The following is a 16507-nucleotide window of genomic DNA, read 5'->3' on the forward strand; positions in this document are numbered from 1 at the left end:
CTCTATTGCTGCATTAACACCAACTTAAACTTACTAGGCTTTTACTATCTGTTGGGAACTAAACATTTAAAATGTGTTATTCAAGCCTCACAACAACTGCATGAAGTTATTATTTTTCCTATTTTATAGATCAAGAACCCAAGGTTTAAAATGGTTAAGTAAACTGCCCAAGAATACGAAACAGGAAGTAAGGAGGCTGGGATTGGAAGCATTTGTGGAACTCCAGAAAAGAGAGGGAAAGTGAAGTCGCTCAGTTGTGTCTGACTCTTTGGGACTCCATGGACTGTAGCCTACCAGGCTCCTCAGTCCACAGAATTTTCCAGGCAAGAGTACTGGAGTGGGTTGCTTCAGAGGCCACTCTTAAAATACTAGACCATGTCTTCCTGGAGGCTATAAATGCCTTTTACTCATCAGTCTTCTCAGATTCTAGGACGGTGGCTGACACATGGCTCAAAATTTGCCAAACAAATCAATACACCTGTCATAACACATGCCTGGGTCTAAAGGTATGTACCCCCCACCCCTGTACTCTTTTACCTCAGATAGAGACTTCTACCAACCCAGAAGTCACCTGCCAGGGAGAAAGGTGGAGGGAGAAAGTGTGAGCAACTTACATTTGAATTTGAGATCCTTTATTTCATGGATTCAACTGTGGGAAAAGAGGATTGATTCTTTGCCCAACAAAAGAATACACAGATAACACTGGCTTAGACTGAAGATAAGAGCTCTGATTAACAGGCGGCCAGGAGGGGGCCAGTCTCCTCTTTGAAAGCAGCAATTCAAACCAGAAATTTGTTCCTGTCAAACCAGGAAGGAACAGGCGAGATGACTCCATCTGACCCTATAATGGGGCTGACTGAGGCACTGACAAAGGAGGGGCTCGGCCGGAGACTACACAGTGAGACAAAGCGGAGCCAGAGCCGAACCGGAACCCCACGTGCAGTTTTTGATCTCCCATCAAGTCGAGCTGGGTCTGCAAATCCAAGCTGATGGCCTTGGGCGGAAAGCTCGGACTACTGTTTTACTCCGACGCAACCTAAGGCTCCTCTCCTCCACCCACTGGGTCTGGAGTCTCCCACCTCCTCTAGCCTCGGGGCATGGGGAAGATTGTTCCCCCTCGAGCCTCCAGGGGTCTGCAAGGTCGTCAAGCACCACGGAGGCCGCTCTCGCCCCGCTTCTCAACGGTCCTGTTTCTGAGGCGGTTCAGCTTCGCCACCGGCCACCCCGTGTCTCTGTGTGATCTTTCTTGTGCAGCCAGCAAATGACACCTCTTCTACAGGATGCTGGGCCCACATCCCCGTGCCCTTGTCGCAGTTCACCTCTCCGCTACCCCCAAATACGCCTACACCCCCACTTCCTTTCGCTGATTGCCGTCCTTCCGGCTGGGCTCCCTTCTAATTGGCTGCCGGCAAGCTTCCTAAGGGACTCGGCCACTCGGAGGGCGCCACAGCGGCCACTCTAGCCGCTGTCCCGTGGTTTGGCCTCCCTCTTTCAGCCGCGAGCTCTATGGTGCTGGCGACGACATGTGGCGGCTGCCGGGACTCCTGGGCCGAGGTAAGGGCCGTCGGAGCCCCGGGTCTTAAACGGCACCTGAGACTTGGAACTGAGGAGGGAGCGGCCAGGAGGACCAAGCTAAAAGCAATAGTGGGCGGTGCTAGAGCGGAGGAGAGGCAGAGTCGTAAGGGGCGGGGCTACAATCTGTGTCAAGGGGTCTTTGGAGTTTGAGGTGTGGTTAGTGGGAAGAAGGTGGAGCGTAGAGCCTAGGAGTTGGTAGAGTTATTGGAAGGGGAGGAGTCAGGTAACCGGAGACAGTGCGCAGAGTCCTGGAAAGACGAGCAGAGTAGGCGGAGCCAATGGAAAGACGCGAGATTATTTTAGAAACCAGGAGCGCCAAACTGAGCGAGAGTTTCTGTTTGAATGAATGGTCGTTTTAGAGCAGTGGTTATCAGGGCACTAGAAATCACCCAGGGAGCTTTTTCAAAACAGCTCAACCCTGAATGATCCTGGTTTGTTTGGTTCTGGGGTGGCACGCTGGAATCTGTTGTAGGCAAAAGATTCTTACGTGTATCCTTGTTAAAGAACCTCTGCAGAAGCAAGTGCCAGTGTTTCCTGGGTTCCTGAGGTGGGGCTCTGTCAAGGGTCAGATGGAAGACTGGTGGATACGTCCTTGCCTCAATCCCGTTCATGTCAAAGTGACTGATCCTTGCTCTGTACAGCTCTTCCCCATCTCCTGGGACCTGGCTTTCGTGGGGTGACCCCCAAGTCCTCCAGCCCAGATGGGCCTCAGGCTACCTCCTCCAATCTGCTGGTTCCTGTGCCCAGTTTTGACAGGTGAGATACTGCCATTCTGTCGTCCATGTGCTCCCTGGTCTCCCTCCACCCTCACTTAGGCCAGAACTTCATAGCCTCTGTTACATCTAGGTCCAGCCCCCACTGCCCTGGCCCAGGCACAAGCAGGGGCCCAAAGTCCCATGGATGGAAGGATGCCTTCCAGTGGATGTCTGCTCGTGGCTCCCGGAACACACTGTGGGATGCCATATCATGGGTAAGGCTTCCCCGGTCCTTTCCTTGACCTTTATGGTGGATGAGAATAATCCTGTTTGGAAGTGTAGCCTAGAAACAAGAGCTAGGGCATCAATGTCCCCACACTCAAAATTTGAATAACCCATGGTGTTGGAGCATATTTGGGGAGATATTGCTGATCCTGTTCCCCCTGCTCCCCATGTATATAATCCTCCTTTCATTCAGTAAACATTTATTGAACACCTTCATTGAGTCAGGCATTTTTTTGCTAGGCCTTAGGGACATAGCAGAGAACAAGGTAGATATGACACTTCCCAACTAAATATTACTAAATAGCTAACTTTTAATTTATTAATAGATTCTCTGTAGATTATCTTATTTAATCCTTACAAAGCTTTACAGAGGAAATATAATATTCATTTTATAGATGAGGAAACTCAGGCTCTGAAAGTTTAGGTAACACTCTTATGAGCACACAGCTATTAAGTAGAAGAACCAGATTTTACTCTGGAGCTCATGCTGTTAGCTACTATGGTCTGTACCTTGGTTGCTGTATCTAGTATAGCTTGTAAAAGCACTCAGTACACATCCTAACCTGTAACAGTACTTAGTAAATATTTGTTGACTCTGATCTATAAAGGCAGAGGTTTAGTAACATGAGCTGACAGGAGGTCTATCAAGGCAGAATCTTTGCCTCTCGTTCTGTTTTTAAGATACCCTAAATGAAGTTGGCACTCACATCATTCTCATGTCCATCATTTCTCATCCCTCTCACTTTCATGCTGTGTACTTTGGGCAGGAGGTTTGACCTCTCTGAGCCTCAGGTGTTTAATCTTTAATTTGGTGTCATCAGCAAAGCTGAGCCTGGAATGTCTCCACACCAAGGGCACTTCTGTCTAGGGAGCTGTGGCCTAGGGGCATAACACATCCTGGAGAGGCGAGTGTTTTCCCATTCTGTCAATGATATGAACCCTAGGGTGATCCTGTAGTGAGTCCTTCTAGAAACTGGGTCTGGATCTCAGGGGTCCTGATGTCACTCCTGAGCTCTGTCACTACTGCCCATGTGAAAAATCCTGACCTTGTTTATTCAGTCACTCACTCATGCATCTATTCAACATTTATTTATTAGTGCTATATATATTAGGTGCCTGTGTCTAGTAGATTATACATGTAGATAGATAGATGGGTCTATATCTACGGTCTACTAGGAATACATAGGTGAGCAAAACAGGCATGGTTCCTGCCCTTGTAGTGCTTAGAGACTAACAGGAGAGACAGACCTTGATGGATAATTGCAGAGATGACTGTTTAAGTACGAGTGTGATCTGCGTTCCACAGGGCAAGTTTGGGTGCTTGTGAGAGTGTGTAGTGGGCAAGCGGCCACAGCCAGAAATCAGGAAAGGCTTATCGAGGGAGTGACATTGGACTGTAGGAGTTGATCGATGGAGAGCTGTGTCCATAATATGCTGTCTTCCCCAGGGCACTCTGGCCGTGTTGGCCCTGCAGCTGGCGAGGCAGATCCACTTCCAGACGTCCCTTCCAGCAGGACCTTGGCGAGTGGAGCACTGCTCTTGGTACAGTCCGCTGGACCGCTTCCTCTCATCTCCCTTGAGGCACCCTTGTTCCTGTGAGTTCTCGGTCCCAGGGATAGGAGGGCTGGGCTGGGAGTTTCTCTGGGCCAGGAAGCATCTCTGGACACACCTCAGGAAAAGAGCCATCAGAGGCTCCTTGCCTTTCCTATCTGCAGTCAGAGGAAGGGGAATGGGAGGAAGTTCTATCCACCCAGGGTGTGGGCCACACCTGCCTCCAGGGTCCTCCCATGTCCTCCCCTCACCTTCCATGGAGGGAGCCATGCGGGGGTCCAAATTCTAGGTATGGCTCCCTGCCCAATTCTCAGCCAGTTAGGTTATTCTCTGGTTAGTCAGTCATTAAAAAGTGAATCTTTGTGGTGGTGGCTTAGTCACTAAGTTGTGTCCAACTTTAGCGGCCCCATGGACTATAGCCCACCAGGCTTGTCTGTCCATAGGATTTTCCAGGCAAGAACACTGGAATGGGTTGCCATTACCTTCTCCAGAGGATCTTCCCAACTCAGGAATCGAACTCTGGTCTCCTGCATTGCAAGCAGTACCCCTGCATTGCTGGTGGATTCTTTACCAACTGAGCCACCTTATTGAATGGCTGTCATGCGCCATGGTACAGAGGCAGTGCAGTGCAGTGTAATGGTTACAGGTCTAGAGTCACACTGTCAGGATTCCAGCCCAGAACTGCTGAAACTAGTTTTGTGTCCCTGGACAAATCACTTAAAAAACAAAAAACAAACTTACTTATTTTTAGCTGTGTGCAGTATTCAGTGCCCTAGAGCATGTGGGTTCTTAGTTCCCAGACCAGGGATCAAATGTGTGTTCCCTGCATTGGAAGGTGGATTCTTAATCACTGGACCCCCAGGGAAATCCCTGGATGAGCCACTTAACTTCTCTGTGCCTCAGTTTCTTCATCTGTAAAATGAGGAAATAATAAAACACACCCCATAGGTTTCTTGGAAGGACTAAATGAGTCAATACATGTGGAGAACTTAGAACAGTGCCTGGCATGTAGTAAGCACTCAGTAAGTATCACTTTAAGTTCTTGCCTTTATTATTATGACTACAATCATTATCAATATTACCATCAAACCAAGTGCTAAGTGCCAGGCTAGAAGAGTGAATAAAGTAGATGCCTCCCTGTGGCTGAAAGAATTGAAGCCGAGGAGAGATTTATGCTTGAGGGATGTGGGTATCAGCAGAAATGTGGGCCCCTTTCCACCCCAGTGGAGGGAAGCCAGCCAAGGAAATGGAGGAGGAGGCATGTGACAGACATTTCTCAGGAGTTTCCAGATTCTTCCTTTGGTCCCTAAAATCTCAGGGAGGGCTCAGTCAGTCCCAGTAGGGTGAACTGATCCCCTTCTCTCTCTTTTTTTTTAAATTTTATTTATTTGGCTGTATCACATGTGGGATATTAGTTCCCTGACTGGGGATCAAACCCACGCTCCCTGCATTGGAAGCACAGAATCTTAACCACTGGATCGCCAGGCAAGCCCTGAACTGATCCCCTTCTAATATGACTGTTCTCACTGGCTCTTTCTAGCACTGCGGAGACACATTCTGCCTAGCTCTGATAGCCCAGCTCCCAAGCACACTGGCCTCGGGGAATGCAGACTGGGCCAGGAAGAACCTTCCACTCAGCCCAAGAGCATCTCTTCACCCAGCTCTTTGAGAGCAGCTAGGCATCAGGACCCCTCTGAGGAAGGTATGGCCCCAGCTACTAAAAACAGAAGGCTGTGGCGGGGTGGGGTGGGGGTGGGGAATTGGGCAGGTGGACTTTTGTTGCTGCGTATGCCAGCTAAGGGAATTGTCATTCTTGTGAGTCCTCATGCTTTCTGGGGCAATTTGGAATTATTTTGGTTTTTGGCAATGGTGCTGGCTGGAAGGCTGGGGGCACTGGGAGAGTGGGAGAAAAAAGAAATAACACCTTCCTCCTTTGCCCTTTCCCTCACAGATCCCAGTGACATCAGCTTCCTGCATGCCAGCAGTAGCTTCAAGTCCAAGCCGAAGCCGGCCCAACCTCAACCCACTGACGAAAAGCAGGTATTGTCCAGATGTGGCCACCTGGATCCCCATAACATTTCCTTAAACAGGCAGCTCCTCCCAGGGAACTGTCCCATGATGAGTCTATGTTTCTTCCCCAGGAACAAGAGAAATCAAAACTTTCCCTCGAGGAGGCCGTGACCTCCATTCAGCAGCTCTTCCAGCTCAGTGTTTCCATCGCTTTCAACTTCCTAGGTAACTGGGTGGACCCTGCCTCAAGGAAGGCAGATGGGAAAATGGGAAAGATATGGGGTAGGTCAAATAAGGTCAGGGCAGCGAATGGTTTAATAATAACATAAATAAACATGAGAGAGTTTATTTTCTCCAAGGTATGTTGACCAAAGCTGGCATAATGGCTCAGTCGTGTCAGGGACCTATTCTCAGTCCAGTGGTTCTGCCATTCTTAAAACAGGCTAAAGGTCCAGTTTGCCTCATACGCAAATACTAGCCAGCTGGAAGGGGGAAGGTGAGAAAGCTGAAAAACCACTCCTTCACAACTTAGAAGTTGCACACATTATTGTCCAGAATGAAGACTTGAAGTTATATGTAGTCTCAGAGTAGCCTCGGAAATGTAGCCATTAGTTGAATGACCATATGCTTACCTGGAAATTCTGTTACTGTGTAAGAAGGAGAAAAATCTTGGGATGACACTTTGATTTTCTGCCATACTTAGGCAAACACAGTCTTCTGAGGTTTGGTGCAGGCCCTCAAGTGCCCTTACTTACCCACATCTGGAGACCCAGATACCTGTCCAACATTTGTCCTACTCTCCACAGTGACCTGGCTTGTTTCAGGCCTTCTCATGTGGAGACCCAGATCCCCGGCAGCATCTCTTGGAGTCTAGTGGGCCTGTGGGTGAAAGGCTGGGATTCATTCAGTACAGATGTATTAGGCAGTCACTTTTGCTAAGCCCTGTTTTAGTTGTTGGAGACACGGTGATTCACAAAACAAAGTCCTTACTCTCATAGAGCTGCTGTGTGAGCTGAGGGAGAGAAAAACAATAAATTGACAAACAAAAAAGAGAATTTCAGTTGATGATAAATCTTACGGAGAAAATTACACAGGGGGATGCATTAGTGACTTGGGCAAGGAGCAGCTCTGATTTGGAAGGCCTTGACCTGACTGAATCACAGATGGAAAGATCCTTGACCTGGCTGACAAAAATAAGCCAGTCTTGTTTCCATTTGGAGAAAGCTTTCCAAGCTGAGGGTATAGCGAGTGCAAAGGTCCTGAGGCAGGATTGAGTTTTGTTTGTTTAAAGGGAAAAAAGCATGAATGTGGCTGGAGCTCTGGGGTCACCAGGAGACCAGAAAGAGATGAAATTAGAGAAACAGGCAGGGGCCAGATCAGATCAGACCTTCTGAGCCACAGTGGGTGAGACAGGAAGCCACTGGAGGGTTTTGTACTGCAGCAGGAAGTGGGCAGTCATGTGATCTGATCTACTTTTTCAAAGATCTCTCTGCCTGTGGAACTTGCCTGGTGGTCTAGTGAGATCAAGACTCTGTGCTCCCAATGCAGGGGACGTGCGTTCAATCCCTGGTCAGGGAACTAGATTCTGCATGATTTAAGTACAGCCAAATTAAAAAAGAAAAAAAATCTCTGCCTGCTGTGTAGACAAATGTGGATCATAGGAATGCCAGAAGGGAAACAGGAAACTAGCTTGGAGCTGATGGTTAAACAAAACATGATGGTGACTTGGTCTAGGTTAGAGGCAGAGGAGCCAGTGTGGGGAATGGAGACAGGGTGGGATCCTTCGCCCTCTGGAGTCTCCTCCTCAAGGACAGAGGGCTCTGTGAACCCTCGACAGTGAGTTTTCAGGCAGCCGGGAGGTGACTCATTCACTGCTGGCTGAATGGAACCCAGCTTCCACCTCATTAGCTTTTTGTGATTTTTGATGGGCAGACAGTCTTCTGAGAATTTTCTTGCCCATTCCTTCCTTCATATACATATTCATTTATTCAGCAAGTGCTCAGCACTGTGGCAGAGCACAAAGGGAGCGTAAGCCATAATCATATTTTGCATTTGTATAGAGCTTTCACCCTATGCAGAGTTATTTCTTCTACATTCTTTTTCTGCTTCTGCCTCCGGGATTTTACAGTCTAATTGAGGAGACAGGGCTTGTACTCTTGAAACAGTTTAGTTCCTAGAGAAAGGCTTATATATGAAGTAAGTGCCAGAAGAGTGTTTAAAGCCTGAGTGTGGTCTGAAGATTCTAGAGCAGAAACAGGTTGGGATGGCCTGATGATGGAGGCAGAAAAAGGCATCCCAGTCAGGAAAAACAGAGTTGAGAGTAGGCTGTGCCCAGCCTTTTCCCTGTTTTCCTTTTTGTTCGGGTAATAAAAAGGACATGGGCTTTGGAGCTGAGCTCTCTTATATTATCTCTCATAGTTTCCTTATAAAGCAGGATTAACAGTATCAGCTGTATCAGTTACGTTATGTTGGTGACAAACAGCCTAAACCCACTTTGGTTAACCTAAGCACAAAAGGAATCTATTGGGATCTATGGATTCCTGCCAAAGAATCAGAAAGGACAGGAATCAGAGAGGCTCCAGAGATCTAGGGGGCAGTAACTGAGCATCAGTGTCTGCAGAGCGCTGCCATCAGAATAACCTGCAGGAGCTGTTCTCTCTCCTGTTGCAACCAGATCAAGATTCAGATTCCTGAGAGAGGGTCTCATTGGTTGGGAAGAGCAGAGGTACATTGATTGACAGCACTAGGGGGAGGACTGTTCCCAAAGGGAAATTAGGATGCTGTTCCCAAGAGAAGGATGGAGTACAGGAGGGCAGAACCCACGGATGTCTATGGCAAATCAGTGAAATATTCAGAGGATGGAAATACATACATGCAAAGCGTCTAGCACAAAAAAGAAAGGAAGGAGCCTCTGGGTATCTGACTAAGGATGTGGGGAAGTTCACAGAGGAAGCTGTGTTTACACCCTGTGCTTTCTTACAGGGACAGAGAACATGAAGAATGGGGACTACATGGCAGCCTTTTCTTACTTCCAGAAAGCAGCGGACCGCGGCTACAGCAAAGCACAGTACAACGTGGGCTTGTGTCACGAGCATGGCAGGGGCACCCGCAGGGACCCCAGCAAGGTACTGCACCTCCTCCTGTGTCCAGGCCCATTGCATGTGCTGCATTGCCCATAGTGACCTCCAGAAGTGAGCAGGGGGCAGGGCTTGGGAAAGTCCAGCTTCTCTCTCCAAGCCAGGAGGGAAAAATAAATGTCTCCAGCTTCTCAGAATTTAAACTCCAAACACAGGAAGGCCAGGGACCTTGTCTTTCTTCTTTGCAGCTATATCCTCATGACCTAGAATGTTACCTTGATGAATGGGTTAATTAATTCTAAAAAGTAGGGTAGGCAAAGCTGTTGTACATAAGAATGTTATTTCTTAGAATTGTATATGATGGCCCAAAAAAGGGAAGCAATTTGAAGTTCCTCCAATAGAGAACTGGTTAGTAACATCTATGTTGGCCTTAAAAATGATGTACTATATCTGTATTTATTTACAGGGGAAGGTATTCATGGTGTATTACTTTTTTTAAACTAGCAGCTTTTTTAACAGTTTTATTTATTTTATTTATTTATTTTTGGCTGTGCTGGGTCTTCATTGCTGCATGGGCTTGTCTCTAGTTGCAGAGACCGGGGGCTGCTCTTTGTTGCAGTGCACAGGCTTCTCATTGTGGTGGCTTCTCTTGTTGCAGAACATGGGCTCTAGGGTGCATGGGCTCCCGTAATTGCAGCTCCAGGACTCTAGAGTACAGGCCTAGTAGTTGTGGTGCATAGGCTTAGTTGCTCTGCAGTATGTAGGATCTTCTCTGACCAGGGATCGAACCTGCATCTCTTGCATTGGCAGGTGGATTCTTTATCACTGAGCCACCAGGGTGTAGTGTTAAGTGAAAAAAAAATAGGTTACAAAAAGTGTAATTCTCTCTATCCCTACACACACACACACACATACACACACACACACAGATATGTGTGTGTGAATACATATATAATGTCTATATATATGTTAATATTATAGCATATGGGGGAAGGCTGTACACTAAAATATTAACAGAGAATGATCTTCAGAAGGCAGGATTTCTTTGAATTTTGTTTCTATTTTTGACTTATTTGTATTTTCTGACTAATCTATTGATATAATGATTATATATTGTTTAATTAAAATAATTTTTTAAAACTTCATTCTGAAAAAATGCAGCCTACAGAGTTCTCAGTTGACTGGATGTTTTTCCCCTCACCCCAGGCAGCCTTTTATTACCAATTGGCTGCCAGCCAGGGCCACAACCTTGCTCAGTACCGTTATGCAAGGTGCCTGCTACAAGACCCTGGCTCCTCGTGGGACCATGAGCGGCAGAGGGCAGTGTCCATGCTGAAGCGGGCTGCAGACTCAGGCTTACGGGAGGTGAGTGCCATTGGTAGGGTCTTTCCTGGGTACTTGGGTCATGTGGAACTAGGCAGTAACCAGAATACCTTTCTCCTTCCTCCTTGACCACAGGCCCAAGCTTTCCTCGGGGTGCTTTTTACCAAGGAGCCCTACGTGGATGAGCAGAGAGCTGTGAAATATCTTTGGCTTGCAGCCAACAATGGGGTATGAGGTCTCCATATCCAGGCATGATGGGGATCAAATTGGATAAAGGAAGGGATTTGGGAATGGGTACCGTGCTTAGAAGAAGGTTGATAGGAGCATTGGGCCGGCTTTAAGCCTTCACTCTCGCTAACTTACTGCGTGCCCCTTGGGCAGGTCCAGTGGTGTGCTGGTGTCAGCTCACACCAGCGTAGAAGAATTGTCGTTAGTTTGAAATCAGCTGTGGGGGGAGCATTAGCACCATGGAGTTGCCAAATGCTACACAGCTGGGCTTTTCCCTTTAGAGAGCTAGTTGTTAGACATTTACTAGCATACTACTGGACTGGTCACTTGTTTTCCTCATCTCTAAGACTGGAGTAATAATGCTTGCCTGACCTGCCTACTGCTTCACAGGGTTGTTGTGAGGATCAGGATCTAACTGAGATAATAAATGTGAAAGCACTTTGAAAAGCGCACACATAAAAGGTGTACCATCACAAGGAACTTAGTCTAGGGAAGTCAGAAGACACGTGAGGTGAAGACATTGAGCAGTTTTGGGGGTAGAGGATGTCTGGTTGTTTATGAAGTAGGGATTGGCATCCAGGTAGCATGACCCAGAGTCTGTTCCAGAGAGTGTTAGCATAAATAATACAAGGAAAAAATGTTCAGATAGGTTCAGGAAATATTGAGTTAAACAGATATTTTTAATGCAGGAAATTTCAAAGCTTTATGTGACTGAATCACTGAAAAGACGTCTGTGGGTCTGCTGTATCCTCAAGTGTCTTTGACCAGTGTATATATTTTTTGAGTTGTATCTTGAAGGACCAGGAGCCCTGATTTAAAGCCAGCAGTGGCCATGTACTAGAATTTCCCTGCATAAGGGCTGCTGCTCCTCTTTGCTTTCTGGCCAACATGGTGATGGCTTCGGTGAGCTCTTGGGCATCAGAATACTTCTCCTTTTTCACTCTGTTCACTCTGTGTTGTCCAAAGTATCTGCGGCGGTGGCATGCATGCTCAGTCATGCCTGACTCTTTGTGACCTCATGGACTTGCCTGCCAGGCTCCTCTGTCCATGGGATTTTCCAGGCAAGAATACTGCAGTGGGTTGCCATTTCCTACTCCAGGGGATCTTCCCAACACAGGGATTGAACTCACCTCTCCTGCATTGGTAGACGAATTCTTTATCACTGAGCTACATGGGAAGCCCAAAGTATCTGCAGTACCTGTCAAAAGGGGACCAGTGTCACCAAACAGTACCAGCCTCTGTGCCTGCCTTTCCATGAAATAACTGCAGAGCCTTCCTAGAGCTGGGTGGGCCTCGGGACCATGTGAGGGACAATCCTGGGGACACCCTGGCCTGTGTTAGTCACCCAGCAGGCCAGGTGGAAAAGTACACAAAGGGATGTTGTATAACACATACGTGCATAACAGCATGGGTATTTTGACCTGACTGTGTTCTAACCTGGCCTGTAGCCACGAGTCTACCGTATTTATTACAAAGATTCTGGTCTACATGTTACAGAACTTTCCAGAAATTTGACTTTAGAAGGCAGAAGAGAAATGGAACCATGATTAGGAGACTGAATATAATGAAAATATTTATTATAGAGAGGGAGAGAGTATCGATGTGGGCAGTGACAAGTATGATAACAATAACACTAATCTAGACACTTTGCATGTACTGACACATTTAATCTTAATCACAGAGTTAATAAGGTTGGTGCTGTTATTAGTCCCACTTTACAGATGAGGAGACAGGCACAGAGACATAGACTGTCATGTCTGAGGTTACACAGCTGGGAAGTGGTGAAGCCAAGACTGGAACTCAGGAATCTGGCTGTACAGACTGGGTTCCTAATGCCTACCTGATACTGCTAGTTCTCAGCGAGAGAGAGAGAGAGGACCCAGAGCCAAAGGCAAAGGGATAAAAGCGTTTTAACCTTTCAAAGGAGGAGGAACACGTTCTCAGTAACGTAGGCTTTGTAACCGTCCAGGTAGAGATCAGGAAGGCATACAGGGCTTGCAGAAGCCCAGCCTCTACCCTCTATCAGGAGAAACAGCTCCTGGCTCTTTCAGGAAAACCTATGGGCCTGACTCCTTGTGCTCCCATAGCAGGACTGAGTGCCTCTCGTAGACTTCGCTTCTGTACCATCCTCAGCAAGTTTCCACACTGCTCTGGCTGGAATCGCTCTGGGTGGAGGGATCCCTGTTTCCTCTGTTCTGGGTCTCTGGCTCTTCAGAGTTGAGATCCCTTGGTCCGGTAAGGGAGTCGGGGCTGGGCCTGACCCTGCAGGCGTGAAGCGCCAGCCTGCTGACTGCTGCACCTTCCTCCTGCCCAGCGTTTCAGTTCTCAGTCCTTCCTGTCCGTGTCTTCCTTTAGGACTCACAGAGCAGATACCACTTGGGAATTTGCTATGAGAAGGGCCTTGGGGTACAGAGGAGTCTGGGAGAGGCCATGAGATGTTACCAGCAGTCAGCAGCTCTGGGGAACATGCCCGCCCAGGAGAGGCTGCGGGCCCTCTTCTCCACGGAGGCAGCAGGTACAGACGAGAATCACAGCCAACAGGTCCCTCCCTGAGCTCCGTACCCTGCGATAGAGAAGCAGGTGATGGTAGCCTTCTGTCTCTCTGTTACTTCCTGCTCCAGTGGTGTGTACGAGCCCAGCTTTTTGAGTCTGACAGATCAAACCTGAGTTTTAACCCCTGCTCTGTCACTGAACTTGGATTGCATGTACTTGCACCTCTGTTTCTTCACCTCTGAAAACTCATTAGGTTGTTTCTGTCCTTTAAGACTGCAGTCTCTGTTTTCCCCAGTACTGTGGAAGTCCTGTAATCAAATCCCACCAGCCTTCAAAGTCAGATTTCCTGGGGATTCCCAGTCCCTTTGCCAGTTCCGTGGGCTGGGAAGCCTGAAGGGGCTCAGAACCTTCACAACAGTGGGAGAACTTCTGTGATACAGTTATTTTCCAGTTTGTGGGCCACCCACCTGGCGGGTATGGGGTTTAATTTTATTGTGATTGTGTCCCCTCCTACCATCTCATTGCGGCTTCTCCTTTGTCTTTGGATGTGGGATATCTTTTCTTGTTGGGTTCCCACGTCCTCCTGTCGATGATTGTTCAACAGCTAGTTATTGGTACTCTCACAGGAGGAGATGAGGGTATGTCATTCTACTCTGCCATCTTGGAATCAATCTCTGGAAACTCATTGAGGATTAAATGAGACGACAGCCAAGGGCTTAGCATAGCCTGGCGCATAGTAGGTGTTGAATACATGGTGGCCTCTCAGATGACTCGTCAGGAGGGACACTCTCCTGAGGCTGCCTCCAGGCCCTAACTTACGGTCTAGGGCTCTGCTCACCCCTGACTCACTCTGGCTGACCTGGTGAACAATGCCAGGGGAGCCAAGTCCTTCAAGAAACCCTTGCTCCAAAGTAGAAGTCCAAGAACACAAGGTAAGAGTTGCTCTCCCCTCTCCTCACAGCCCCAGGGCCCAGCGACCTAGCAGTGAGAGGACTGAAGTCATTTTCTAGCCCCTCTCTCTGCAGCCTGAACAGGAGCCTGCTGGCAGGAGCCTCTTGCCTGCCACACGCCTCCAGCACAGGGAACCTTGGCCTCCTCTGTAGAAGCAGGCATCTCCGAGCCAGCCCTGGAGCCCCCAGCAGGGCCATCCCCCGACACCCCTACCCCTTGGAAAGGAGTCTCGTCAGACTGGGTTTTGGCTAAGGTGAGATAAGATGCAGTCACCAGGACCTCTCACTGGTGCTGGAGGGAGGGGCGGGCAGGGAGGAGGTGAGATGGCAACAAAAATAGGGTGTCAGTATCCCTTTCTGGGGTGGAAATTCCGTGGGAGCGTAGGTTTTTGAGCCATTTCAAGTACATGGCTAATAGATGACTCCGATCATTTCTCAACGGCCCACAAATGAGCTGTGGATGCATTCACAGTCATTTCTGGTCTGTGCATAAAAGATTCCTTCATTGACCTGGGGAAAACATTATACTGAAGGGGCCAGAGACCCTGGTCCTCACCTTGGCCTTTGTCTTTGAGAAATCACTTCCCTTCCCCATGGGCTGGCCTCAGTTTCCTCAGGTTCAGACTACATCATTTTTTGCCAGCATCTGATGTGTGTGCCTCCGGTGGTTCACAAGAGGATTTTAGGTAGCATTCAAACTAATATCTTTTTGTTTTAGTATTTGTATTGTTAAGATATATTATAAAATGTGATTAGCATATTATAGTTTCACAGATATTAAAAAATAGTGAATCAAGTTCGAGAAAAACCTTGCATAAAGGGAGCACAGATCCCAAGAGGTGGCAAAAGTCATGGGGTGGTTCCCCAAACGCCTACAGCTCAGGAAATGCTGAATCATGTTGCTTTTGTTCATCTCCACTGGATCCACGATTGTCTCCATTTCACCTTTGATTTAGAAGGAAGGAGCTTAGTGTCCAAATGCCTGATGTAACTGTTTGACTTTTTCAGGCCTCCACACTTCACTCAGCCCTAAAGATGGAGCCTGCGAGTTCTCAGAGAGATACCACATCTTGAATCCCAAAGAAGAGGCCAGTTATCCACCTGCCTCCCCAAAGAACCTTAAGTACCTGGCCAGCACAGTCAAGAAGAGGGAAGTGTATAAAGACCCAGGTTCTGGCCACATCCCTTCGAAGCAGTGGCCTGACTCGCTGTGTTGTTTCCTCAACTATAGACCAAGGGCAGCGGTGTCTGCCCTCCTACCCACCAGGGCTGAGGTGGGACATTTCACTGCGAAAGGCCCTTGGTGCACACTCAGGCCCGAGGAGGCAGAGTTATGCCCTGTTTCCATGGGTTTGTGAGTCATCAGGCCAGGACTAGGATCCTGCCTCTTGACCCCTGGCCCAGGGCTCTTTCGCACAGTTCTCACTGAAATTTTATGTGAAAGCCTTATTTTCGTCCTGCCGACAGGAGGGAGATTGAGCCCCAGGAGTCTTGGTACCAGAGAGTGTAGATTTCGAGATCCTCGTTTGTGAAAGGTTTGTGCCAGAAATGGATGGGAGTTTAATAAAAGAGATACTGGAGATTATCTCATCACTCTTGCCCTTGAGTATGTTGGGGAAAGCCAGGGAGACGGGCAGGGGAAGCTGAAAGCTGAGGCTCCATTCTCATATCTAAACTCTCCATTAACCAATTTAAAGGGTCTTAAAAGCTTCTCCAAGAGAGCGACATAGAAAAAAATGATTTCTGAGTCAACGCTAATGACTCCAATTACTGAATTTGTGCATAGCTGTTCCCCGGCTTCTGGATGTTAGCCCAAGTTCAATAGCAGAGATGTGGTTGAGGGTGCGGGGTGGGAAGAGACTGAGGACCAAGCCCCTAGAAACTGTTCAAATGGAAAAGACCACCCAGCATGGCTAGCTCCAAGTGGGGAGGATCTGGGGAGGGGAGTTCTCCACATTTCTCTCTCTGCCAGCCGCACCCCCTCCCACTTCTAGTGGTCTCACCACTGGAGCCCTAAGCTTCCTCCAGCTCCTGCGTCTCCCCTGCCCTCTACTCACTTTCCAGGGTTGCCCCGTACACAGGCCTCACCCTCCTGGTCCCCTCCTGTGACTTCCTCCCACAGATGGTTCCTTGGAAGCAGGGACTTTTTCTTTGGATTCCAGTATCCTCAGCACTTAGCATGAGGCCCCGTTGTGCAGGTAAGGGCTCAAGTTAAAGGGCATTGGTTAAAGCTCAGGGTTTGAAGCTGGGCAGCGCACTCATCTCTCTGCCAAAAAAAAAAGGTTTCTGTGGTCAGATAAGTTTGGGAAACGCTGCACTA

At 48.2% G+C, this 16507-nt stretch overlaps 1 protein-coding gene across 4 annotated transcripts; it reads left to right on the plus strand.

Moving 5' to 3' along the window:
* Nucleotides 1-1398: 1398 nt before the first annotated feature.
* On the plus strand, nucleotides 1399-15772 carry DELE1 (DAP3 binding cell death enhancer 1). Of its 4 annotated transcripts, none has more exons than XR_009694178.1 (13): nucleotides 1399-1554; nucleotides 2217-2331; nucleotides 2422-2545; nucleotides 4003-4150; nucleotides 5647-5808; nucleotides 6058-6146; nucleotides 6248-6341; nucleotides 9099-9241; nucleotides 10400-10558; nucleotides 10652-10744; nucleotides 13100-13259; nucleotides 13864-14169; nucleotides 14263-14399. XR_009694178.1 is itself a non-coding variant. In XM_061151586.1 (13 exons), exons 1-12 carry the CDS (start codon nucleotides 1524-1526, stop codon nucleotides 14438-14440), a joined length of 1560 nt encoding a protein of 519 aa, XP_061007569.1. In that variant the 5' UTR covers nucleotides 1399-1523; the 3' UTR covers nucleotide 14441; nucleotides 15196-15772. The 4 variants fall into 4 exon arrangements, 2 of the variants coding, with proteins under 2 accessions (XP_061007569.1, XP_061007570.1); XM_061151586.1 differs by lacking the exon at nucleotides 13864-14169 and adding an exon at nucleotides 15196-15772 and having other exon boundaries at nucleotides 14199-14441; XR_009694179.1 differs by having other exon boundaries at nucleotides 13100-13711; nucleotides 13864-14341.
* Nucleotides 15773-16507: the final 735 nt, after the last annotated feature.

This window comes from Dama dama, chromosome 9 (assembly GCF_033118175.1).
Source record: "Dama dama isolate Ldn47 chromosome 9, ASM3311817v1, whole genome shotgun sequence".
NCBI classification, from domain to species: domain Eukaryota; kingdom Metazoa; phylum Chordata; class Mammalia; order Artiodactyla; family Cervidae; genus Dama; species Dama dama.